Here is a 26,361-nt window from a genome sequence, read left to right as displayed (position 1 = left end):
GCTTTACAGCGAGCCTCATGGATATAGACACAATGAACATCTCCTGACCCTATTCTTTGTATGGGACACATTCGTGAGCATGTTCTGAGGGCTCTTTGCATAAGACTTGTGAGCAACAGCTACTATGTGTACCCCTGTTATCTACATAGTGGTGTCACCTCTCACCGAACCCCTTTCTTTGTTGATAAAGAGGGCACTGCTGGGAAAAGATCTGTAAAGAACAGGAAGCTTCAGCTTTTTTGTGTTTGTTTATTTTTTCATTTTAAGCCTGGTAGTCAAAATTAAAATTGCTAAATTATTTTATAATATAAATATTAAAATTCAAATTTTATTTAAACAGTTGGCACTTTTTCTGATGATACATTCCCTTTAAGTGATCACTGGGGCCTCCTCACAGCTGAGCATGCTCAGTGTCATCCATCTTAATGTAGCTGTGCCTGGTGCTGCAACATACTGCAGCTCAGTCTCATTGAAGCGAATATAGTCTAGTTACAGGTAGCACCAAGCAGAGTCTTTCTTTAATGTACAATACAAAGTTGTGCCTGCTAATAAGCAGGGCCGATTCTAGCTTTTCTGCCAACTCGATTTTCTTTTTTTAATTTTGAGACAATTCTCCATTTAAATCTCGATTTTCTATTTTTATGTTAAATAAGCAGAAAAAATACACCAAGACACAGATGAAGCAGTGCTAGCAACTGTACTTGAATGAGCTGAAAAATTGCATTTCAGCATTATATCCCTGTTCCCCCACATTCCCCCTACAAGATTATCATGCCCCCGGCCCTCCTCACATTCCCTGTAATATCACCATGTGCATAGTGCCCCTCACATTCCCTGTAATATCGCCATGCCCCCTGCCCTCCTTACATTCCCTGTAATATCACCATGCCCATAGGGCCCCTCACATTCCCCATACAAGAACTCCAGCACTCCCAGGTCCCCCCATTCAACATGATTAATGCCTCAGCTGAGTCTCCTATCCTGTGACCTAACAGCAGTCTAAACTGCAGGGACCTCAGAGCAATAGTCAGGGAGAGAAGATCCAGGACAGGCAGAGTGCAGCATCGCAGTGTGTATGGGACAGCACTATAGGTAACAGTGTGCGCCATTTTTTTAACTGTTTGAGCCACTATGGGCCCCCCTGAGAGCTTCAGGCAGCTGCCCCAAACAACAATCTACAACTGCTGACCTCTGACCTCAGGAGCGGAGAAGAGCCATAAAACGGGCTGCTCTGTTAACTCTTTCAGTACTGCAGAATGTAGAGTATTACTGTGCATCACTTACATTCTGCAATACAGAAAGAGTTAACAGCAGAGCAGAACATTACGTTTATGCCTCTTCTCCTGCTCCTGCACTATGCTGAGGTCAGCTCGGAGGTCGGCAGTGCAGAGAAGACATAATATAGCGTCCCCGCTGCTGTTAACTTTTTCTTTTCTACAGTGTGTAAGTGATGCAGAGTATAATAACTCTGCATTATTGAACGGGTTAACAGCAGGAGACACTATATCTATGTCTTATGTGATGTGAATACCTGTGAATAAGAGGCTTCCAGTGCCTCCTCAGCGCTTCTCATGAGGCAACTGACAGGAAACACGGCCGGGCACTGAGCCGGAACTAGTTGTAATGATAAGGACACAGGTTGCTGATGCCGCCCCCCTCATGCGCTGTGTTATCTGCCGCCTGAGGCGAACACTTCACCTCGCCTCATGGCAGATACGGGCCTGCTAATAAGGATGCCACAGGCTAAATCATCACAGCCTTTCAATTGATAAATTATTAGTGGTGTCGCGAGTGAACCCTCACAATATGTGCAAAAAATAGTCTCAGTCTCGGAAAACCCCTTTAAGAAGTAGAAAATATGGTTGTACAAGTAGAGTAGTGTAGTACATAAAGTATAGGAAGAGAGCAACACAGTACGTGTGGAGAGCAGTACAGTACATGTAGTGCAGATGGAGGGCAGTACAATACATGTAGTACAGATGGAGGGCAGTACAATACATGTAGTACAGATGGAGGTCAGTGCAGTCCATGTAGTACAGATGGAAGTCAGTGCAGTCCATGTAGTACAGATGGAGGTCAGTGCATTCCATGTAGTACAGATGGAGGTCAGTGCAGTCCATGTAGTACAGATGGAGGTCAGTGCAGTCCATGTAGTACAGATGGAGGTCAGTGCAGTCCATGTAGTACAGATGGAGGTCAGTGCAGTCCATGTAGTACAGATGGAGGTCAGTGCAGTCCATGTAGTACAGATGGAGGTCAGTGCAGTCCATGTAGTACAGATGGAGGTCAGTGCAGTCCATGTAGTACAGATGGAGGTCAGTGCAGTCCATGTAGTACAGATGGAGGTCAGTGCAGTCCATGTAGTACAGATGGAGGTCAGTGCAGTCCATGTAGTACAGATGGAGGTCAGTGCAGTCCATGTAGTACAGATGGAGGTCAGTGCAGTACATGTAGTACAGATGGAGGGCAGTACAGTACATGTACAGATGGAGGGCAGTGCAGTACATGTAGTACAGATGGAGGTCAGTGCAGTACAGATGGAGGTCAGTGCAGTACATGTAGTACAGATGGAGGGCAGTGCAGTACATGTACAGATGGAGGGCAGTATAGTACATGTACAGATGGAGGGCAGTATAGTACATGTACAGATGGAGGGCAGTATAGTACATGTACAGATGGAGGGCAGTACATGTACAGATGGAGGGCAGTGCAGTACATGTAGTACAGATGGAGGGCAGTGCAGTACATGTACAGATGGAGGGCAGTGCAGTACATGTAGTACAGATGGAGGGCAGTGCAGTACATGTACAGATGGAGGGCAGTATAGTACATGTACAGATGGAGGGCAGTATAGTACATGTACAGATGGAGGGCAGTACATGTACAGATGGAGGGCAGTGCAGTACATGTAGTACAGATGGAGGGCAGTATAGTACATGTACAGGTGGAGGGCAGTGCAGTACATGTAGTACAGATGGAGGGCAGTACAGTACATGTAGTACAGATGGAGGGCAGTTTGATGTATTTTTATATATGTTTGCAAACGTGAAATTTTTAGTTTGATTATTTTTACCTGATTGTACTGCATCTCTATGATACAAGAGGGGCTGAATGTCTATATACAGCATATAGAAACAGATATACACAATAATTGAGGAAGAGCACACATAGAGACGGACCGATAAAGACCAAGAGAGAGGGAAAAATGGTGAGAGACACAAAATAGCTGATAATAAAAAACAGATCTAGAAACATTAAAGCAAATCTGTCAGGGAGACACTTAATTTAAATCATATTTACAGTTTATACATACTGTTATAATAACTTACCTACCCCTAGCGAAATTGTACATCCCACTATATTATTGGCACATAGAAATGAATTTTTTAAGCCAGATAAAAATTAAACACATTTACACATTTAGTAGGTGTTAAAAATAAGTGGATAGCTAACACCAGCTAAAGCAAGTCCTTATAGCAAGTAATTATACAAGTCAGAAAGAGATGCTGAAGCTGTAAATAAAGCCAACAATAAAAGATGGAGCCAACCTCTCCACACGTAAAGAACAGTACAATACTGAACTATAGTATAAAGAGGTGTTACTGAACAGCCAATCGGTGCATGCACTCTAGCATTACAGGTGTTGTATTAGTGAAATGGCCATTCTGGTAGGTCTAATCATCCAAGTATTCACATCCTCACATTAGGTAGAGAGAAGAAGAAATTCCAAGGGCACTCACCAGTCCGTGCGGTAATTTTTATTGCAGTGTGAACTTCAGTTTACTTAACTGTAGCAGGCGACGAGGACACCAAGCACTTTCAATAGAAAGCTGTTTCGCAGTCTACGCTTCGTCAGTCAACTGAAGTGTAGAACACAAAACAGCTGTCTGTTGATTACCGCACGGACTGGTGAGTGCCCTTGGAATTTCTTCTTCTCTCTATCTAATGTGAGGGTATATTCACACTGAGGAATACGCACATCAGTGGCGGATTCCCCTTCAAATTCCACCCGTAAAATATAAAATTAGCATTGTCCCATTGATTTTCATTGTTCACACAGCGGAATTTCCACGCTGAAAATTCCACCACAGATCCACTTTCCGCCTGAAGAACTGACATGTCAATTGTTTGGGTTGATTCCGCTAGAAGTCAGTGGGGCTTGAATTCTGCTTGAAATTCCGCTTGAATTCTGCTCCCATTCTGCCAGAGATTAATGGTCGAGGAATTTCAAGTATTCCTCAGTGTGAACATACCATGAGTAAAGCCTGATTTTAATTTGACTGGATTAGACTTTGGCAAATACAAGGATAGGCCTGTTGGATTTCCATGTTTACTTTTTACTTAGAATAGAAAATTCTTGTGCTCCACTCACTACATGTTTTTTAGAGAGATATCTACTGAATTAGCTAATGGTTATGTTATCTGTGGGGCTACCTATACACACCCGTATATATGCAACCAAGTTCCATCCTCCTCAGATAGTCATCTTTTCTTCTCTACATCAAATATTTGATGTCATATAAACATTATAGTTACTTTAAGGGCCTTTTACAAGGAGCGATTATCAGCCAGGAGCGTTACTAGAAACAGGAGATGTGCGGCTGAAAGCAAACAGAAGCTGACAGCATGGATATGCATACATCCGTGCTGGCAGTGTCCAGATCACCAGCAATGCATACTTACCTAGTGCACTGCTGTGTGATCCGGCATCCCGTCTTCCGGCTCTTCTTCCCTGCTTTCTCTTCATGCCGCTGATGAATGATTGACATATGGAGGAGGTGGGCCGGACAGGAGAGCTGGAGAGCGGAATGGCAGAACACACAGCAGTGCAGACGGTAAGTATGCATTTTCTATGGCTGCATGAACAATACAAGGATTGTTTGTGCAGCTCAGCAGTTCCATTTGCTGTGCTATGTAAAAATACTGCAAACAAGTGACCCTTAGTGCATTTCTAAATTATTCCAAACTCTCTCTTTTTTTTTCATGTATTGCTGAATTGGTAACGGTTCCTTATATACAACTATGGACACAACACGGGGGCAGGAGGCCTAACTTCAGGGACACAGGGTCCTCTGACAGATAAACCGTTATATAAAAACACTAAACAAACTTTCTTTCTATAGAACTTGTGACAGCGAGCCTGTAATGTTAGCTGTAACGGCAATCCTCCTTCCTGTTGAGCTAAAGTTTTCTTCTAAATAAAATGTTGCACCGATTGTTGATTAACATGATGCTGAATCTGATAACTGAATGTATATGTTACAGTCATGGGGGGGGATGACATTTAAAGTGGCAAGATTCCATATAATGTACATAATGTGAATGTTTTTTTATTATTATTTTTTATTATGGGGTATAGTTATTATTAGAGTTTTGGTAAAAATTCATGGAAATGCCGAAGAAGATTGTGACAATGTTACGAAAACCTTTTTTTTGTCTCTTTCTAAATCATTGTTTTTATAACTTCTTTTATTTTCTGTTTCTCTACTTTTTCTGTTCTACCTTTCTGATTCACGCCTTCTCTTCCGGTATCCGACAACTATGTATCTTCACAGTTTCACACGTTTTTAGCCTTTTTTTTTCCTCTTCTACCTACCCACTTATTTCTTAGTTCTGCTTAGCTGTCCTGTTTTACTGACACTTGAATGAGTAGAGTCCGCACAGTACATTTTTTTTGTCATTTTGAGAACTTAGGTCCTACCGATATAAGACTGCATGCTTTCTTAGTGTATGTAGACAAGTATAACTTAGATTAATTTATTTCTATTTTTTTAATCTCATCTGTGTTTTTCTTTAGCCTCTCATTTGAAAAGCGGTAATACTTTGACTTTACTTTAGGGAGCAGTGGTCTCATTAGTGTATTCTCACTCATTTCTTCATTTTCTTTCTCATAACAGAAGTGCAATTTTCTTTTTTTTTTTCCTGTGATGTTTTAGAGTTTTGTTTTTGTGTGTCTGTCATTGTGGGCATTTTAGTAGTTATGGAGATTTTTTTTTTGTTCTTATAACTTTACATATTTCTATTTTTGTAGCTAATTTAAAAGGGAAGATAACTGATTATTTTAGAGAACTGATTCTATACTATAGCTAAAGATGGATGTGATCTGTGATCTGATTTACACACATTCAACATAAATAACAAATGAAAAAAAAATATATATATATAATAAATAGAATGATTACATTTGGTAACAAGTTTTAAGACCGCCTCTAAATTAACTGCAATTTCATTTAAAATTTCAGATTTCATATGTTCAAAAACAAGCATTATTATATGGTATGGCTATGCTGCCACTTCAGGAACATATCGGGAAAGGCGGCTGTCTCGTAACATGATCATAATTACTGGCCGTCTATTCAACAAGAGGGCAGTTTTTACCTGATATGTTATCGAAGTGGGGTTAACTTTTAATTTTCTTTTAAAAGAAACTGCACCCCTTAAAGGTGAGCAGCTTCAATGATTAATCATTTGTATTTGACTATTGTAAATATGGCATAATAATAGAAAAATATAATAATACCGCACACGTGTAGGTATAAAATATACATTAAAGTGACACTGTCCCCCCCTTTTTGCATTATGACTCCTCTACTCAGGTGTAAAGGGTACATTATGCAGTTTTCATACCTTATTTTATATCATATGTCATGGTCCTTGTTCCAGTAAAAAGTGAACTTTTATTATCTGTGGATTGTGCTATCTGGGCGGGGCTTCACGGTCAAAGTGCCACTTAGCCCCGCCCCCGTGATGTCATTGTCGCATAGGCCCCGTCCCTCAACGGCCATTGGAACAGGCCAGCCTAAAGGTCTAGGCATCACCCCCTCTAGGTTGGCCCATACCAATGGCTGCTGAGGAGCCTGTGCACCGATGACGTCACTGGGCCGGGGGCCAATGGTGATGTTGTGGGCGGGACTAAGTGACACTTGGCCCATGAAGCCCTGCCCCGATAGCGCAATCCGCAAATGATAAAAGATCACTTTTTACTGGAACAAGCGCCATGACGTATGATCTAAAATAAAACATGAAAACTAAATTTACCCATTACACCTGTGTAAAGAAGTCATAATGCAAAAAAGGGGGGGGGGGGGGGGACAGTGTCACTTTAAGGCTATGTTCCCACAATGAAATAACGTCCGTTATTTCATAATGATGGCCATTAATGTACAAATGGCCAGAAAAAGACGATATGGGAACGTACTCTAAAAAACGCTCCATTCCACAGGTAGCATTTGTCAGACAATAGAAAATTATAATGCAGTAATATAGGGCTCTGTTCACACAATGTTCAAAGTGACATTTTTTATTAGATAGCGTCATTTAACAACAAATAACGGCCATCGTTTTAAAAATTTTTGTCATTAAATGACGGCCGCCCCCTAAAAATGGCCATTATTTTGACAGTGTGTGTACATAGCCTTAAAGTGTAAATGTTAGTATATTTCAGACTTCGTAAAATGTATGCACTTACAGAATCTTTAAGCACACAGCACTGCTAGATACAGGACAAAGTAGACTGCAAATTTCCTTTAACCCTTGCATTAACACAACTTGACAGCTGAACTTTTTTTTTTCCCACTGATTGGTAAGAACCCTTTAACAATGGGTGACCTTGGCTGAGTCTCTTACCACTGCAGTGCTGGAGTAAGGGAATTTCTCGATTTTCCATTTTATTAGCGCATCTACTGTACAACACAAGGGACTAGTTGACTTCCCTTTTAAATAGAAATTCAAGTTTCCATTTCATACTGGTTGGCTTCCACTTCTGCTACTTTCTCTCTCACTTTCTTGACTTTTCTCCGAGGGCCTCCGGATTGGTGGGGGGTCCTTGAGTTTGTTACATATTTGTTTTGCTGGTGACACTGCATGCACATAATGTTTTAATGAAACTAAAAAAAAAAAAAAGTGTCATTCCTGTTTCTTTTCACCTCCTCTTCCCTTCCTTAAAATGGCTTTGAAATTTAATACCAAATTTAAAGATGGTGTAGTACAATAGCTGATTGGAAGAATAAAAATAAATTCTAGTGAAGGGATGTGAAACACATTACTAAAAGAGTCATTGTCTTTTTCCTCCATTCTGCACTCCAAATGTGGAGCTTATTCTTTTCTGTTATTGTTCCATTCCTGTCTCTGACAATTCAAGAAGGTAGGTATCTGTCTACCTCTGCACGTTCACATCTCAAGATCAGCCTGTTGAAGCACAGTAGCTTATTGTAATGTTAATGTTTGATTTCATTCAATTCTTTTACATGATTTACATTCAGTATTTAGTATGTAAATAGTTCATACCTGTCAATAAATCAAAGATAGTTATGTATATAGCGGAAAACCACTGTGTATTGGTATGATGCTTTAGCCATAAACTATATACTGTCTTTTTGTGTAGTAGGATGTAATACTATATTCAGGTTTACTGTATCTTGACAAATGACAAAGCTTTGAGTCGATGCTTATATCTCCCCTACTGTGGATGATCAAAAATCCAGCAGGTCACCATGTTCTGTTCAAAAACCTGGCATGGGACCAATGGCTTTACTAACAGTAGGAGCGTATACACTCCTGTATTTATATATACTGTACCTTCATTTATTATTTTTTTATATTTCAGTTTTGTTGTCGTTATAGTTTTCTATCTGGGCTCGTTTTGGCCGTGAAAAAAACGAGCAATATTTATGAAGACAATAAAAGTAGCACTTTTTTTTTCTTAGATGGTAAATGGGTGGTTACAAAAACAAACAAAAATAAAAAAATATATATTGAGAAATATTAAAAATAGTAATTGTTTATTTATATTCAAAATTATGGAAGCATAACTTTATTTTTGAATGTATAATTTTTTACAAAATTAAACTATTATTCCTACAAGGAAAAAGTGAAAAGGATTAAATTGCATAAATAGAACACTGGGAAACCAAGTTCTCTGACTTCCCAGCCTGCGACCAGCGGAGTACAGGATAACATTTGTAGGCAAAATTCACGAAAGCGCATTGTAAACGCACAGTGGCTAAAATGTTAGACAGGTATTTTATTTGTCGCACTGGTGATATAGCTATATACAGTAGAAAGTAGAATTATATCAAAACTGGTCACAGCAACCAATCAGAGCTCAGCTTTTATTTCTAAAACTGCTCTGGAAAAATAGGAGCTGCCATTTGTTAGGTTGCGGTGGGCACAAGGATAGTTTTTGTTGAAAAGTTTCTTTTTTTTCAATTCATTTTTCAGCTACACCAAAAGTTGGCAGGTCTGAGAATTATATACCTGATTAAGATTATCTTACGACATCCAAAGTCCGACGGGGGGTTGTGTGGTAGGGTTTTTAAAAAAAATCATTACTGGCAGGGGATGGGGGAATGAAAAAAGTCAGTATGCTTACCGCTCCCAGTGCCCGTGTTGCGCCGCATCACAGAGCTCCTGGGCCCCACTGGCTGTCATACATCTTAACCCAGGTTCCACGTCACAGATAGGTGGGATTTAGCCCACTCAGCCTATCAGTGACTGCAGCAGTGTCCCGCCCCAGTCACTGACTGGCTGAGCGGGACATCTGTCAGCCGGGTTGTGAGCTTAGAATACAGCCAGCTGGGGTCCATGAGCGAGACAAAGCTCTGCGCAGGCATCGGGACAGGCAAATATATCTAAAACTTTTTTATTTTCACCCCACCCCTGTCCATAATGATTTTTAACTTCCCCGCCGGACTTCTCCTTTAATAGAAACATAGCAGACTGCCGACAGAAAAAGCCCCCTACTCAATCTAGTCTGCCCTTTTAGTATTTCCTTTCTTATTACCTTAGGATAGATATAGATTATATAATATATATATATATATATATATATATATATATATATATATATATATATATACATATATATATATATATATATATATATATATATATCAGGCAGGTTACATTCTGTTATTGTAGATTTACCAACCACATCTGCTGGAAGTTTGTTCCAAGCATCTACTACTCTTTCAGTAAGGTAATATTTTCTCAGGTTGCTTCTGATCTTTCCCCCAGTAACCTCTCACTGTGTCCTCTTGTTCTTCTGTTTAGTTTTTTATGGAAAACACTTCCCTCCTGCCCCTTATTTAATCATTTAACATTTAAGGTTTTGATTTTGCCCCTTCCCTCTTCCCTAAGCTGTTTTTTGGCAGCCATAGGGCGGTATGCAACTACTCCAGCCACTGGAAGCCAAATGCCAAGTGTTCAGGTTGTTCAAATGTTGCTGAATCGGCAGTTCGGCAAATTCACTCAACACTAGTCAATAGGTATTGTATTTTTAGTGAATGGTCACCAGTAGAAGAGTAACATTCATCACATTAAATATACATTTGTATGTGAGATTACATTAAAACAACAGGAACTAAGCATTTTGCTTCCTTAAGACTTGATCTCCCTCGTGGTTCCTGCAGCTCTCATTTATACGCTGTGGAGGCTAGTCCGGACAAAAATTATGGAATCACCAAACTTTCCTATTTCACAGCAAATAAACTAATGATAAATATGACACACAACAGTGTCTACTTAAAGGAGAAGCACAGGCAGGGGGATTTTTTGCCAGGAAGGAGGATGAAAAAATTCACATGCACTTACCTCCCTGGCTCCAGTACTGGTGCCTACATACCACCGCTCTGGTCCTCATCAGCTTCCTGGTTTGAAAGGGGACCTGTGACATGATGTTCCAGGCCCCCTCAGCACCAGTCAGAGACTGTAGTGGGGTCCCACCTCTGCTGGTGACTGGCGCTGAGGGGGCCTGGAACCTCATGTCACAGGTCCCCTTTCAAACCAGGAAGCTGATGGGGACCAGAGTGGCAGTATGAAAGCACCAGCACTGGAGCCAGGGAGATAAGTACATGTTATTTTTTTTATCCTCCCCCTCCCCCCTCCCCGGCAGACCGCAGCATTGTCTAAACATCCTATCTTCTTGACACATGCCTCAAGTGAAAGGGAGGGAGTCATTTGAATTAATTGCACGTGTTTTTTCAGATTATGTAGAATAAAATATTAGGCAGTCACCTTGTAATTTGCATATTCAAAACAAATAGAGGCAAAAATGCAAATGTGCCTTCAGTTAGAAGGGACCTTTCTGAGCTGTGGACTGGTCTTATGTATTGATGATCAAACAGGGCCAAAGTTCAGGTTCGTACAAACCCGAACCATCGGCATTTGGCTCCCGCTGCCTTCCCGTTCCGTGGGGAAGGTGGAGACAGCCCGAGTACCGCCTGGAAAACAGGGATACAGACTATTACCTAGGCTGAATCCCTGTTTTCCAGGCAGTACTCGGGCTGTCTCCACCTTCCCTACAGAACTAGAAGGCAGCGGGAGTCAAATGCAGATGGTTCGGGTTCATACGAACCTGATCTTTGGCCCTATTTGATCACTTCTAGTCTTATGGCCCCAACAAGAGAGTTGTCCAGTAATGGCAAGGATTATATATATAAAAAAAAAAAAAAACGTTATTGTGGCAAATGGCAATGGTTGTTTCCAGTCATTTGTGTGCAAAATGGGAATGTATGTAAATGAGAAGGAAAACATTGAAAATGTGCAAGAAAGCAAATGGATAGGTCTAAGACTAGGTGTTAATTTTTTTCAAGAATAGGCATGTATCAATCTGTAGTATCTACTGCTTATTGTTGACTGCTTTAACTTTGGCTTTACCCAACATTTTGAGTGTGATACTTTAGCATTGGATAATACTTTACTGTAGGGTCATCCTGTTATCATGGACTTTACTAATGATATCCATGCCTCACACAATCCAGGCTCTTATATGAACCATATAAACCAGAGGAAGAGCAACAAGAAGCTATCTGCAATTCTTTTTTACATAATTCTATATTTTTGTCCTATATGTTGTCCTTCATCCCAAATTAGAGTCTCATTGATGCTTTAGCAATTGGTAATCGGTATCTTAATGTAGTATCATTCTTTTATCTGATATTGTGTTATCACATTTCCTGGTTATAATTGGTGTATGTAGGGTGGGCCCCTAGAATCAGATTTCCTGGTGGGCCCAAGGTACCCCAGTCCAACACTGCATTATGCCATTGCTACCGTATGTTATTTCCCATTGCTTTTAAACTGCCAAGATACTCTGTAGTGTGATACATGGTTTCTCTGTTAATGTCCACTTTGGTGATGAGGCTTACAATCTCATTTGCTGTATCTGTAGGAGTTTATATTACAACTTAGTTGTTTAAAGGGGTTTTCCCATCTTGCAAAGTTATGCCTCATCTGATTGCGGGATCGCCACCAAAGCAGGGACTCAACTCTCATGTTAGAATGGAGCGCCACTCCATTCATCTTCTCCCATAGAGAATGAATGGATGCCTGCACAACATGCCGCTCCATTCTAATAAAGACTCGGGTCCTCTTTCTCGAGATCTTGGGGGGCCCCAGCATCGGACCCACACAATCCTGTGACTATGGAATAACTTTGCTAAATAGTTTAACCCTGTCATTGCAACATTGATATTCCAGTTATACAAGTATATTTTTGACGTGCATTTACAGTTTTAATATTTTGGTATAGGTTTTTATTTTGATGGACATAACAATATAGCAGTTTCCGATGTATAATACAGGATTAGTCAGCCAATGGCATATCGGAATTATTCTTTGGATGCCTATGGCTGTATCCCTAGGTCTACATCCAACTTCATCAGCCGCCCCTAATCAAATGCTGCACACTCAGGCTCAGACGAACCCAAGCGTGCTCAAAGTTAGCCCAACTCTAGCTGGCACAATTCTGATTGTACCTATTATTATATATTGTTATTTTTAGTCATAGTAAATATGCTAAATAAAAGTATTTTTTTAGGGGGGGGGGATAATTTTTATGTCACCGCATTGTTTGTTGATGGGGGGGGGGGTGTTTTCTGCAGGAAGGGTTAGAGTTTTTATTCTTTTTATTCTTTCTGTTTAGGTACATACCATTTATTGCCTCTTATTACACTTTTGGTTTTTGCATTTTTTTCACACCAACACAATGCAATTTTAAAGAATGTTATTTATTGTACGGTTTATTGTAATTGTGGTAGTACTATATATATATATGTAGTATAGAGCTACTGTAACAGTTGTAATCAAAAGTCTTTCGGCCTAGTCCAGCATTATAGATGGCATATAATTGGGGTCTGTTAAAGAATTTTCCATATTAGCATTGAGGCAGCATAAGTTACTTTGGTGTCTTAGGAATAGTGCAAATTGAACTCCTATTATAGTGCAAACTTGTGTGCCCAATACTATGGACCTAAAAACAGAGTTCTGCTTCTTACTAGTAACTTTTATAAAATAAACAACGTATTAGATCCACAAATTACAGTGTCACATATAACACACAGAATGTATATCATAGAGAACATCCCACAATACATAGTGTGTATTTATGTTAGCTGGATATAAAGTCATCTCTACGTAAAACTAGTCTTATTAGTTCCGTTGATGCCCGCCCCAATGTGTCAGTCCATACTGCATGTTTTTTCTCAAACGTAGCACCTGCCCCCCTTTATATACACCCATTTCTCGTAATCCAGTGTTTAATTCGTTTTTTTTTTTTAAATAAACACTGGGATAGATGGAGCATGTTCATCCAACCAATGTGCATTGTTAACCAAGCATCTGGACCATTGCTGCTTTCCGAGCAAACTACACTTGTCTAGGACAGAACCACAGGTTTGAAAAGCTACCTCCCTGTAATGCAGAACTAATGTCAGGAAACTACCCAGGGCAGGAGAATATTTTATCCTCTGTAGATGGCAACTATAAGGGAGAAGAGGAGAACAGGAGAAGTGCTGGAGATAATAGTATCAGAAGTAGAATAGAGATTCTACTGGTATTTTGATCTAGTAAAGAGACGTATGGAGGAGAAAGATTGGAGAGAACTTAGTGTGTTCCAAACTAACCAATGAAAAGTTTAACACATACCGAAAAAGTATATTTATAAAAGCTTATGACTTCGAATCTGAATCTGTTTTCCCTTAGTCCTTTCAGCAGCACTATGGTGGGGACGTCTCCATGCTCTGGACTGAGAGGACGGTTGAAGCTTTTAGTGATTAGGACCCCCTAATGTCCTTCCCTTGTGTTATTCGTTGAATACACATCTTGTGCTGCTGAAAGGACCAAGGGAAAACGGATGTACGTGTTGCTCTGGCAGATAATTCATTAATCGGCCACAGGGACATTCTTTTCCACCCATAGAATCTGCTGGCAGTATGGGTGTGAATGAAAATAAATTAACCATTGACTTTTATTCACACTACGGCCTGCAGGACAGCCACACAGTGTGTGAAAGGTCTGTTTTCTGCGGCCGTTGTTTGCGAACTGCGGGCGTACAAAAATAGACATGTTCATTATTTTATACAACTGGAGTAAACAACGGACATAGTTGAGGCACTGTTTGCACAACAACGAACATTGTTCTATTAAAATCATTCAGATTTTTAGAACATTAGCAGGTTGACATAATTCTTTGGGCAGACAGTGGAATCTGCCGGCGCAAAGAATGGAGCCTATGGGACCAGCGTTACTTCAAGTGGGAGCGCACACGGAATCGGCTGGAAGTTTTCCTCGCAATTTCCGTGGACTACGCATACGCTTAAACTGGCCCGCTCTCTTTAGGATCCAAAGCAGATCCCGGGAGGATACACAAAGATGCCTCACAATCACAACAGGCCAAAAAAAGGTCTTTTAGAAGAGGCTTTCCTTGGTCCAGAATCCTTTAGCCCCTAGGATTTCACTGCATTGAGCGCTTTCACTAGCAGCCGGCAGTGTTATCTTTGGCTGGTCTCCCTGAGATCGGCAATCTGAGATCAGCAAGCTTTTATAGCTCTACTAGGCATTGCTCCCACCTAGCCAGAATCCTGCTCCACACTGATGAGGGGCAACACCCCGAAACAGCTGTATGTGGATGGACACCTGGCCTTGGTTTTTCCCTTGTCATTACATTGACTTATAGGGCCACTTAATATGGTGGTTTTGGGGGTTTCCCAACAGGAGCTGCTTGGCTGGGTCCTTCCTGGAGGGATATCTGGCTAGTCCTGTGTTTTGAGACTCTTAAATGAGGCTCCACAGACTCTTGAATATCTAGAAAGGGATGAAGTTTAGGGGGTCCATTTATCGTTTCAGCAAAGGATGGAGAAATCCCCACTATTTTGCTGCTGATAGGACAAAAGGGAAACCTACATTTCAGTATATGTTAGCATGAATACAAAGATATTAAATGGTTACCCTGTAGGTTTTTTTTAGATGTAGCCAATGGATATGATTAGAATTTTATTTACACATGGTAGCATAGTTCCACAGTGTGCTATACAGTCAGTGTGTTGAATATTTTTTTTCTTTACACATCAGAGTGGAGTAAGATACAGCTGTTCATCTAACATTGGCCCATCACCCTCAAAAGCTACTTATGGGCACATTTAGCTCTTGTCCAGTTTTTCTTTCATTGTTTAACAGGTTGAGGCTAGGCTTTTGCTAGAGTAAAGCTATATGTTTAATGTAGTACATATGTTGTAGCATTATCTATGGGAAATAGAAGGTAAAGTGAATTTGTACCCACCCACAATACCCATAAACCACAGGTACCCTTGGTAAGCTGACATCAAGTCCTCTCCCATCGTGGGGTTCAAATTGGTCCTAGTATCTTCTTTGGGGTAAAAACAAAACATTGGTAATCCATAGGTGCTGTGTCAATGAGGAGGAGCCCAGGCCCATCCGTGTCCTAGGCCAGCAACATCTCTCAGGTCTTCCTCTCTGCCCTCCTGTCTTCAGTGGCGATTAATATGGTGCATGTGTGCAATTTAAGAAGCGGAGGAGGAATCCTGCCCAAGGGTGTTGCTGGGACAAAGAGGGTGAAGAGGAAGACCCAGAAGTCATTGCAGGCCTAGGGCATGGACACTCTAGGCCCGCCCAATTGACATCGCTCCTCCAGATTATAAATGTGTGTTTTGCCCCAAAGAATGCACCAGGATCAAATTGAATCCCATGACAGGAAAGGACTTGAGGTCAGCTAACCAATTGGTACCTATGGTTTGGTGGGGAGGGGGGTTGTGTTTAGGTGGGTACAGTTTCGCTTTAGATATGCATTTAGCATTACTGTTTTTTCAATAATAAGTAAAGCTATACATAGATCTTGGTGAAAATATGCTGTTGTGAGCATCATATACACTTTTGGCTCAAAATAATTCCCAGGCAAGAATACCATATTTTTCTTCTATTTTTATCGTTGACATTCACAATATATTGTTCACTGTCTTTTTACATTTACAAGGTATCAAAATTTTAGATATCAGTGTGTGATCCAGCGCAAATACAATCACAATAAGTCAAGACTACAATACAGTACACAATGTAGGATACAGCTACAGTACGTCACTGAGAGGTCACTCAAACCTCATGATTGGCCTATGCAATCACTCTCAAATACAAGGCCAGGAAAGTGGGTTTGTGTGTTTTTTTTTCTTTATTATTTTTTTTCTCTCTCTCTATCTCTCTTGCATTTTTGTGAATCTAATGATGCACTTATGTTGCCCCACTTTTCCCTTCTCTTCATACCTTACCTACTAAAGGAGGAAATGCCACTTTCTTGGTAAGTGGATGTTATCCAAGAGGGACTTAAATAAAAAAAATAAAAATAAAAAAAAGATCACAGTGTGACAAAACTAAGAACATAGGGTGCTGATGAAAGCTCAACAGTACTCTGCCGGAAAAAGAGGAATTCAGACAAACTGAAATGAAAAAAGACAATTTATTTTTCCAGTAACATTTGTGAATTTAATTTCATTTTTAGTTTATTTTATTTTTTACTTTCCTTGTTCCTTCCTCAATCTCTACCAGTTTTTGTGCTGTTTTGTCCAGATGTCTATCTCACTCCTCACTCTTATAATTCTTTTATTTTATTTAGTCCTCTCTTCTTTTTTTTATTTATTTATCTAAATTCATTTTTAATCTACATGACTTTACCTTTTTTTTTTTTTTTCCTTTTTTATTTATTTATGTAAGGTCTTAATCTTAGAGTTCTATCTTCCCCACCTGCTCTTTACAGTTACTTTCTGTTATCAACTTTTTTGTTGCGTTTTGCATGCAAAGTTGCATGAGCTGCATTGTTGGGGTCGGAAGGCTAAGCAGAAAGAATAGTCTCAGTGTAGAATCTCTGTGTTAACGTGCTGTATGCAACTGTGAGTTGACTTTTTAGTTGCCAGTTTTTGTTGAGTTCGTGCTAAAGCATCTTTCCTTTTTTTTTCTCTTTCCCCCTTTTCTATGTTTCCCTCCACAGCGGTTGAATTCAGTATCTCCATCTTCAAAGACACATTCAAAAGTAGAGGCATCGCCTAACCGTCATAAGGCTAATAACCGTAACGATACTAGGAGTCCAAGATCTGTTTCTTCAAGTAAAGGGGGTCGAGGTTCATCAGATGAGAAAAGGAGGCGCCACTCCAGGTCACTATCATCAGAGAGACACCATGGACGATCCAGAGGACGGACCAGAACACACAAGGAGCCTTTGGTGAACTCCGGAAACCATACAGGCTATAGCAGTGATTCGGAGGGATCTGTATTTTCACACACGCTTGGAGTCGAAAAGACCCATGGTGCTTCCACAAAAAAGTAAGGCCATGTTATTTGGATGTAATTGGAATAATTAATCAGCCTAGATTTTACTTTTCTTCCATAAATAAAGTATATTCAATATCTGTGTCCGCTCCATATAGTTACAATTTGCGTGAACTGTAACATGAATCTGTGTCATTTAGTAAATGAATGAACGCGATCGGTATATTTGTTATTTGTCATAGGCCGGTGGTCAAACATCGTCGCGGTAAACAAAACAGTTCAGAGTCTTCAGTAAAGCATACGCGACAAAACTTTGATAGGAGGAAGAGTCCAGTGCGCAGTATTGGCAACAGAGGGAGTTCTTGGAGTTCCAGCTGTTCACCTTCCCGTTCAAGGTCACGCGACAAGAGATCAGCGCGAAGCCGGTCTCGATCTCTCTCTCCAAAGAAGAATTTAAACAGGTAAAAACTAATTATTACCTGAATTTAACATCTATTATAGCAGCTTTTTGGTGCAATGTAACATGTTTCTCTTTCTCAATTTTTGCCAACTTTTTTTTGGGGGGGGGGGCAAAAATTTAAGATGACAGAATTTAGGATTTAAAATAGAATACGTACAGTACTTCAATTATTCTAACTGATGAAAAGAATAGATTTTGATCTTGCAGTTATTCAATACAATATCCATTTTTGGTAAGTTTCTGGTTTTTTTAAGGTTTTGGTTTTTTTAGTAACAAAACTAATCTTTGTGCTTATTTGAATGCATTTATACATAAAAAAAAAAAAAAAACTAAAACAGATGAAATAGCTATTGGTATTAGATGTCATGTGTAAGAAATTGTCCTCTAACTGGTAATGCAAGGGATCTATAATATAGGCTATTCTTTATAATACTTCTGATGTTACTACTGTTTTGTCTATGCCTTCCGGATGACTAGATGTGCTCGTTCCTTACATTAGTGCATATTTATTATCTTAGGGAAAAAGACAATGAGACTCGAGCGCGACATAATGACACTGAAACAACGAGACCTAGACGTCGCTCTAGAAGTTACTCACCTATTCGGAAGAGAAGGAGGGACTCACCAAGCTTCATGGAGCCAAGAAGAATTACAAGGTAAATGTTAGTCTCAGGAGGTAATGTGTCACCTCGGGGAGACTGCCAAACTCGCATGAGAAGTTTCCACCGAAAGGAAGAGGACCCATGTGTAGACAGTTGTTTCAGGCCCTTGTTAGTATAGATCAGAATGCTGGTAGGCTGGGTGAAGGGCCCTTGATTTGGTTTTAAAGGTGTATTGAGAAGACTGTCAAGGTGGTATAGAAGTTTTATAGGCCAGGCAGTGCTGCCTGGAAAAAAAAAAAGTAGGCAAAGCAGCTCCCTTGCAAAAAAACTGTGCAGTGGTCACCTGCCTGGTGGCTGGGAACTAACCCAGCAATACCAGGAAAACTACTGGAAGGGTTACAATGCCAAACCACGCTAGGACCTTATTTCTCATGATAGCAATATGCCATTACTTTATGAGATGGAAATACTTCTTTAAATAATATTTTTGTCACTACCTGAATGACCTTACAAAAAGTAACTACCGTATAGCATTGGTGTGGAGAAGGTGTGAACCTGGTAAAGGAAAGTGCCACATAGTAGATGCCGACTGATACCTCAGTCCGGAACCTTCTCTATTATGTTGTGATGATGGATGACAACTCACTGTTTTTCTTTGTGAATTCGATCACGGAACTTTTTGATTCTTTTGTGTAATTGGTTTATGATGATGGCAGCAAGACTCGGAATGGTTTAGTTGAAAACTGTTTCCGAATGATTTTCAGGAACAAATGTGTCCTCAGCTCATATTATTTTTATGATCTTTTAATATTAGTTCAACAGGTTTACCTGAACTGTGCACCCAAAAAAATAATGGGATAGTATTATATACAACAGCTGCTTCTTTATAGGTAACAATGCCGACAATCTTAAATTGGCACCGTCACCAAAAAAAACAAAAAAAAACAAAAACTTTTGATGTTTCACAGAGACATATCAAAAGAAAGTTAGGGAAAACTAGTAAGAGTGGCTAAAGGCTCTATTACACAAAACGATTATTGGCCGTATTTGGCCAATTACCAGCCTTTTCAGCCGATAATCGTTTGGTGGATCTAAAGGCCCTATTCCACGGAATGATTATCGTTCGTATTCGGCCGATATTCGGCCGTGCAATGATCCGCCGACATCGTTCATGTCGGCTGATCGTTGCAGTCGCTTGTTTTTCAACATGTTGAAAAACAAGCGACTGATATAGTAGCGATCTGCTGCCGTTGCTCCATTGAATAGGAGCGTCGGCAGCAGACGCTGCTATATCATATGGGCTGCCCGGACGATCAGCGATCACCCGGGCAGCCCCCCCGCAGCTCCCCACCACCCGCACTCACCCACTCGCTGCTGCCGCGCGGAATAGCGGCGGCAGCGAGCGGGGAAAGAGGAGCAAACGAGCGCTGAGAGCACTCGTTTGCTCCTCTAACGACCCGTGTAATAGGCCCATAAGGATCATTCAGGCCACTGCTCCCCACGGCCCCTCCTGTTCCTCAGAGAACTAGGGGGAAGAGAGTGCTGAACTGACAGGTTGGCGCCCACTTCACCCCTCGTTATTGTGCCGTGTAATACGGCCTTAAGACGGACACACAATGTCTATGGGGACATCTCACTTACATAGAGAGGGAGAGAGTTGTGCGGCAGCGCTCCTCCCTCCCTGTTTGTTCTCCTCATAGGTGGCTAGTGAACCTACTTTTAGAGCGTTTCTGGGTCAGACCAATAGTTGCCACTTTACATACTGTATAATACCGAGGAAAACGTTAAATCCATACTGCAGATTATGCCTATAATAATTATCGTGGTAAATTGAATTGATTTCTTGTCTCATGTAAATTGATGCTGTTCAATCCCCGTTAAGGTTCCATGTGACGACCTGCTTCCCGTGAAGTCCATTGCAGCAAGTATACTTACTTACTGGTATCATTTTGTCACTCTATCCTTTCCAGATGAAGCCGGGTGCTTTATAATAAATACTAACAGCTTTCAGGATGTCTCTGTCTTAACGCAGTCTCTTCTACATAGGGATCTGATGGTTTCAGCTTTGTTCTTATAACACTCTGCACAACTTTTATTGGGTGCCAACACCTTTCTAGAGGCAAAAAATGATTGCATTCCATGCGTGTCAAGCAACGAGTCCTTTTTTTTTTATACAAATGCAGAACAATAAAGCACAGCATGTGTCTACACATTATGGGAACGTCTAAAGGTTGTGTCTTATGTGTAGAAACATCTGGGGACGTGACCTACGTCTGGCAGTAGGGCCTTCTGCACTCTTTCACACACCTATGGCCGTAGGCCTAAATGGGTTATGTGCATAGCAGAATCGGCGCACACACAAGTGCCCCCCACCACCCGTCACTTGTGGCAGACAGAACGCCAAGTCCTCGCACTCTGTAATCATTAACGCAATAACAGACACAAGCCACAACTTATTCCCCCTATGTAGAAATAACATCTGTCTTATAAAATAAAGGACATTATTGTGCAAATAACAGATGTTAATTTTGAAATAATGGATGCGATTTGCCCTGTAACAGACGTTATTTTACAAGACAGCCGGCATTTTTACATAGGACGGCAGAGCCCTTATCTACTTGGGGGGCATGGAAAAAAATAACAACCCACCACTAGTGCTTCTAGTGCCGAAATAAGAGGTGGCTATTTTTCTCGTCTTTTTATTAGCTGGGCTCTGTCCCGAAACAGTTTTGAAAGCTTTTATGTTTGTGGCTTCTATTTGCTTTTTATGCATTTTTTATGTTTTTACACATAGGCTAATAAGGGCTTTTTTTTTTTTTTTTTTTTTATTAAAATTTAGTAAAGTATACATTACAATACATTTCATGGGATAGAATATAGAGTAAAGTGCTAATTTTGCATATTGGTCAGGATGGTTTTGCTTTGATGGAAAGGAATGCAATTCTTTTTTGCTCGACACTAACATTTAATCACGTCTTAAGGTTCACTTATCTACTAACCCTGTTTCTATGTTTTCAGAGTCTGGATTATGTGGGGCCAACATTTAGCTTAATACAAACGTGCACTAGATCAAGCTCAGAGGCTATATACTGTATGACAAGCCTTAAAGGGGTTATCCAGCGCTACAAAAACATGGCCACTTTCTTCTAGAGACAACACAACTCTTATCTCCTGTTCAGGTGTGGTTTGCAATTAAGGTCCGTACACTTCAATGGGACTGAATTACAAAACGCCACCCAAACTGGAGACAAGAGCGGGGCTGTATCTGGAGCAAAGTGGCCATGTTTTTGTAGCGCTGGATAACCTCTTTTATACATGTGCTGCTGTGAGTTATGGAAACCCGTAAAGGATACGGCCTTAGTTATAGTTATACTTCTTTACCATTGTAATTCTTTCACTGATTTATGTGCTTGACATATTGTGCACCAAATGTATTAGTCCTTTCATTGGCTTAGATTGGCCCCATTTCCACTATCCTGTTCTTGTTAACAATCAACAAATTCACATTTTTATTAATATTTATAGATTAAAAAATAACCTCTTAACCAAATGATGTCTTACAGGGGTGCTCCGGGCAGGGGGTTATTTTTATGTAATGCTTCTGGTGCAGTATATATATATATCAGCTATACTTACCTGCCCTGATTTCCCATTGTTGCTGCCTTATCCCGACTGCTGACATTTACTTTCTGGCTCCTATGATGTTTTGTTCAGGCAGAAACTGCCCACTCAGCAAATTAGTGGGCTGAGCAGGTGCTTCTTACCCACACGAGACATCACAGGAACCAGGAAGAAGAGAACAGAAGCTGGGATCAGGGGGAGTAGCAGCAATGGGGAATCAGGGCAGGTAAGTATAGCTTTTTTTTTTTTTTTTTACTGCATCGGCAGGAATTAAATAAAAATACCTCACTAACCAGAACCCCTCGTAAATTTCTTAGTTATGCTGATAGTAGAGTTTTAATGTTTGTAATAACCGATTATTATCCACTTGCTAATGTTACTGATTTATTGTTTTCCTTTGCAGTGCCCGTAAGCGTCCTATTCCTTACTACAGACCAAGCCCATCTTCCAGCTCATTGAGTAGCTACTCTCACAGTCGTAGCCGAAGTCGAAGCTATGACAGCTATAGCAGCTACAGCCGTAGCCGGACTCGGAGCCGTTCTCCCAGCCATAGTAGAAGCCCTAGTTACCGGAGCAGCTCGGAGAGTGCGGGATTTTAAGCCTCTGCGCATCAAATCAGCCGTCTACTAATCACATTTGCTTCCTAAAGTAGATTGTGTGTTAGCCCAAGAAAACTCACAGGGTTGGAATGTGAAATAGAATAATACATGTATATATCTATATATATTTATATATAATGAATATTCACCGTCTTTCACATCCCACCACTTCACATCGATGTAAATCTGTCCTAGGAAGGATCTTACGATGCAAACAAATCCTGAATCTCTAAACGTTCTTCTTTATTCTGTCTACATCTTGAGTTTCCCCCCATGTGTTCTATGAACAGAGTGCTCAATGCTGCGAAGCACAGAAGTCCCGGCCCCTTCACCCCTTCATAGAACGGTGGCATAATGTCCGCACAATATGGTAGGAAGGATGGGGCTTTTCAGTATTCTAACAGCAGCAATTTCAGACTGTGTAATAATATATGTAGACGTCATTTATTACACCCATGGAGGTTATAGATAGATGGGCACACACAATGGATTTTTTTTTTATTTAAAAAAAAAAAACATCATTGCAAACGTATATGAAGCCTGGCAGAAATGAGGACTTCATGGATTACGATAATTATTATACTCCTATATGTCTGTTCTCAGGTGTCGTTTCTAAGGTCCCCACATGGCTGCATAGTTAGCGATTGCCTTATCCAAAGCTTTCTGTCACCCCTGGATATCCTGAGAATGCCCAAGGCGTATTAGCATGACTTCATACGTGAAACAGGTCAATAGTAATACTTTACTGATTTTCTTTAAAATATGTAGAACTGATGGTAACTGGAAAAAAGAATTAGCTAGAGCTGCTTAGTGCTGCCGCCTCTGCATAGTTAGTGTATAAACCTGCCCGGTGCATTTACACTGGATTTAGGGTTGGGAGTTAACCTGAAAATTATCACCCATAACTCACCAGCAAAAAGATACAATAATATACATATAGAGTAACCTAGCTAAGCTCGCTTTCACATGGGGCAAAGGTCCAGTTTGCTGCTTTAGCCCTCTATCTAAATATCTGGTCTATGTAGAGTACGTTGCTGCCGTCGTTTCCGGCCCCCGGATCCAGGGATATAAAGCCTGGTTACACCCCCGACAGTCGTTCTGCATTCCTCCGGCAGCATCTACAGTATATGTACGTGAGGAGTAATTGTATCTTGTTTTTTTGTTTAAGACGACTATTATCGTATCCAAACGGACGCTATAGATCAGCACAGATCTTCAGTTTTCTACAGTGATTTATGGAAAGTATTGTAACAACTTCTGCGACTCTCACCACCGAGCAAGAGATTCCACGCGAAATATAGAGGCACTTTTAACTTATTGAAGAACACTTATTTACTTATTTATTTATTGATTGGTATTAAATTAGTTTTGTTTACCGGCTTTAAGAACAAAGGTTGGTTTCTAACTTGAGACGTTAAGAAACATTTTTTGCACGAACAAGACAATCTAGAAACACGGTCGTATATGGAGGTTTTAAGAGGAGCAATTCTTCCATCAAATATACAATTGACGTCCTAAAAGCCGTAATGAACAAATAAACTTATGGCCATAAAGATATTTAATTCTGTACACGGTTGTGGACTGGTCACTAATGCTGCTTGTATGTAATAATATGCACAGTCCAGTCCATGTACAAGTCACAGGAATGTAATAGGGTTCTGGCTCATTGATGATCTCTATTCATCCACAGTAAAGTTGCATTACCAAGCATGGGCTAAATATTTTCGGAGGGATTTAAAAGTTGAAAGTTCCTACAACTTTTTCCCCCTATAGGTAAATATTGAGGTCATGTGCAAGTGACGGTAATGCTGGGATTTTACCGTGGACTCCTAGCCGTAAAGAGGCACTGTAAAAATTAATGTTTTCTATGTTTGGATCAACGTTATACATGTAGCCACTACGTATCTCCCTTTACTGTGCTGCTGTGCATCTAAATTCAGTAGCAGAGAATCGTGGGGGTGCTTGCATTGTATGGTCAGCTCTCCTGTCACACAGCACCAAAACCTCTGTGAACACACAGTGACATTATACTGACTGAATTGTTACATAACAACGAGCATTGTCTCCTGGTAAGCTGCAGAGCTGAGAATATAATAGTAATAATATAATTAGCTCAAGTTATTGCCCTCAGTTGATATACAACCTGCATGATGAACAGGGGTCTTTCCTTATGTGACCACACAAAGGACGGGAACTTCCTGTGGCCGGTCTTATTTTTTTTACAGAGAAAAGACCAAATATCGTCACGGAGGGAGCATGGAGCACAGTTTGGCCATATGTATAATGTTGATTTAAAGATAGAAAACATAAAAAAAAGATAAAGTGAGTATATTGCAAAACTACTTTTTTTTTTTTTTTACATTTGCGACAGGTGCGCTTTACGTGTTTTTATGGCGACATCCTTCACTTAAAGAAACTGCACTGCAGCAAATACATTTTAAATAACTGACAGATGCTTTATGTTTCCTTGTATTAGAATAATATATATGTTGTATAGTTTCTCCAAGATTACAGAATAATATTATAAATTGTGTTGTCACTGTTCAGCAATTTTTACTTTGTATATTTCTAAATGATTTCACAAGATACCAAGAGAAATGTCCGTACAATCACGTCCAATGTGCAGGGTTTCAGTCACTGTCCATTGAAATGAAAAGAACCCCCCGCCGACCTGACCATCATGTCCTATTGGCATGCCGACATGAATTTTATTTGCCGTATCATTTCACATTGATGACAAATATTATGTATGCAAACTACTGACTGCTTCACCAAAATGTCACCAATGGAGGAAAAAAAACAAAAAAACATTATGGTCATCTCCCTCTTGAGTTGTAATTTTAGCCTTTTTTTGCACTGTTAATGCCTATAATATCCACATGAACATCCATTGTTATTTCTTATGAAGATGTATAGTTTTAATGATTTGGAGTTTATCTACTAATCCTGTATTTGGTAACCGTCATAACGTCCCAAACGATTTGAATGTGATGTGGTATTGGCATTTTCCATAAACTCCTCTATGTTTTAACACATACGGCTATTGTTTTTTTCAAAAATATAATTAAAGCTCAGTATGGATCTGGCACATATCGGTATATTATACGTTCAGAATATCGAACTCTTCCAATGATTGCTTGTCACATTATGTGGGAGGTAGCGAAGAATAGATAGAGAATGGAAAAGTAATCAGAATTTTCTATATAGGGTTAAAGACCATTAAAATTGCCCTTTATGATCACACACCGTCAAAATAATGGTCGTTAATTGTAATTAAATGACTGCAGTTCAATAAAAACGTCCGTCATTTTGACAGTGTGTGACTGTATAGCATGTAGTCAGAGACTGTAACTAAACAAGATGGCCGCTCACATGAAAAGGATGACAATTGAAAAGAAATTTCTTTAAGCTAAAAAATTCCCTAACATTTTTTGAAAATCCTGACTACTAAACTTTGTAATGCTGGGGCCACCATCCGAAACATCAGGGACCGATACAGGCAAATGGTCACTTGTTCACCTAAAGAAGG

The 26,361-nt window shown here is 40.1% G+C and overlaps 1 protein-coding gene across 13 annotated transcripts in view; it reads left to right on the top strand.

Annotated features, from left to right (window-relative positions):
- Positions 1 to 25,865, top strand: part of SRRM3 (serine/arginine repetitive matrix 3) — a 249,766-nt gene extending 223,901 nt beyond the window's left edge. For 9 of the 13 annotated variants that reach the window (XM_069971748.1, XM_069971751.1, XM_069971749.1 and 6 more), the window contains 5 exons: positions 17,273 to 17,604; positions 17,793 to 18,011; positions 18,529 to 18,666; positions 22,637 to 22,818; positions 23,436 to 25,865. In XM_069971748.1, coding sequence (XP_069827849.1) covers positions 17,273 to 17,604; positions 17,793 to 18,011; positions 18,529 to 18,666; positions 22,637 to 22,818; positions 23,436 to 23,473 — 909 coding nt within the window. In that variant the 3' untranslated portion in view covers positions 23,474 to 25,865. Of the gene's footprint in view, positions 1 to 17,272; positions 17,605 to 17,792; positions 18,012 to 18,528; positions 18,667 to 20,494; positions 20,554 to 22,636 lie in introns of all 13 variants that reach the window. The other 4 variants (XR_011363240.1, XM_069971758.1, XM_069971757.1 and 1 more) reach the window with 4 other exon arrangements.
- Positions 25,866 to 26,361: the final 496 nt, after the last annotated feature.

Source organism: Dendropsophus ebraccatus, chromosome 5, assembly GCF_027789765.1.
Source record: "Dendropsophus ebraccatus isolate aDenEbr1 chromosome 5, aDenEbr1.pat, whole genome shotgun sequence".
Taxonomy (NCBI): Eukaryota; Metazoa; Chordata; class Amphibia; order Anura; family Hylidae; genus Dendropsophus; species Dendropsophus ebraccatus.
Note: the sequence above shows the minus strand (reverse complement) of the source record. Positions and strands in the feature narration are given on the sequence as shown.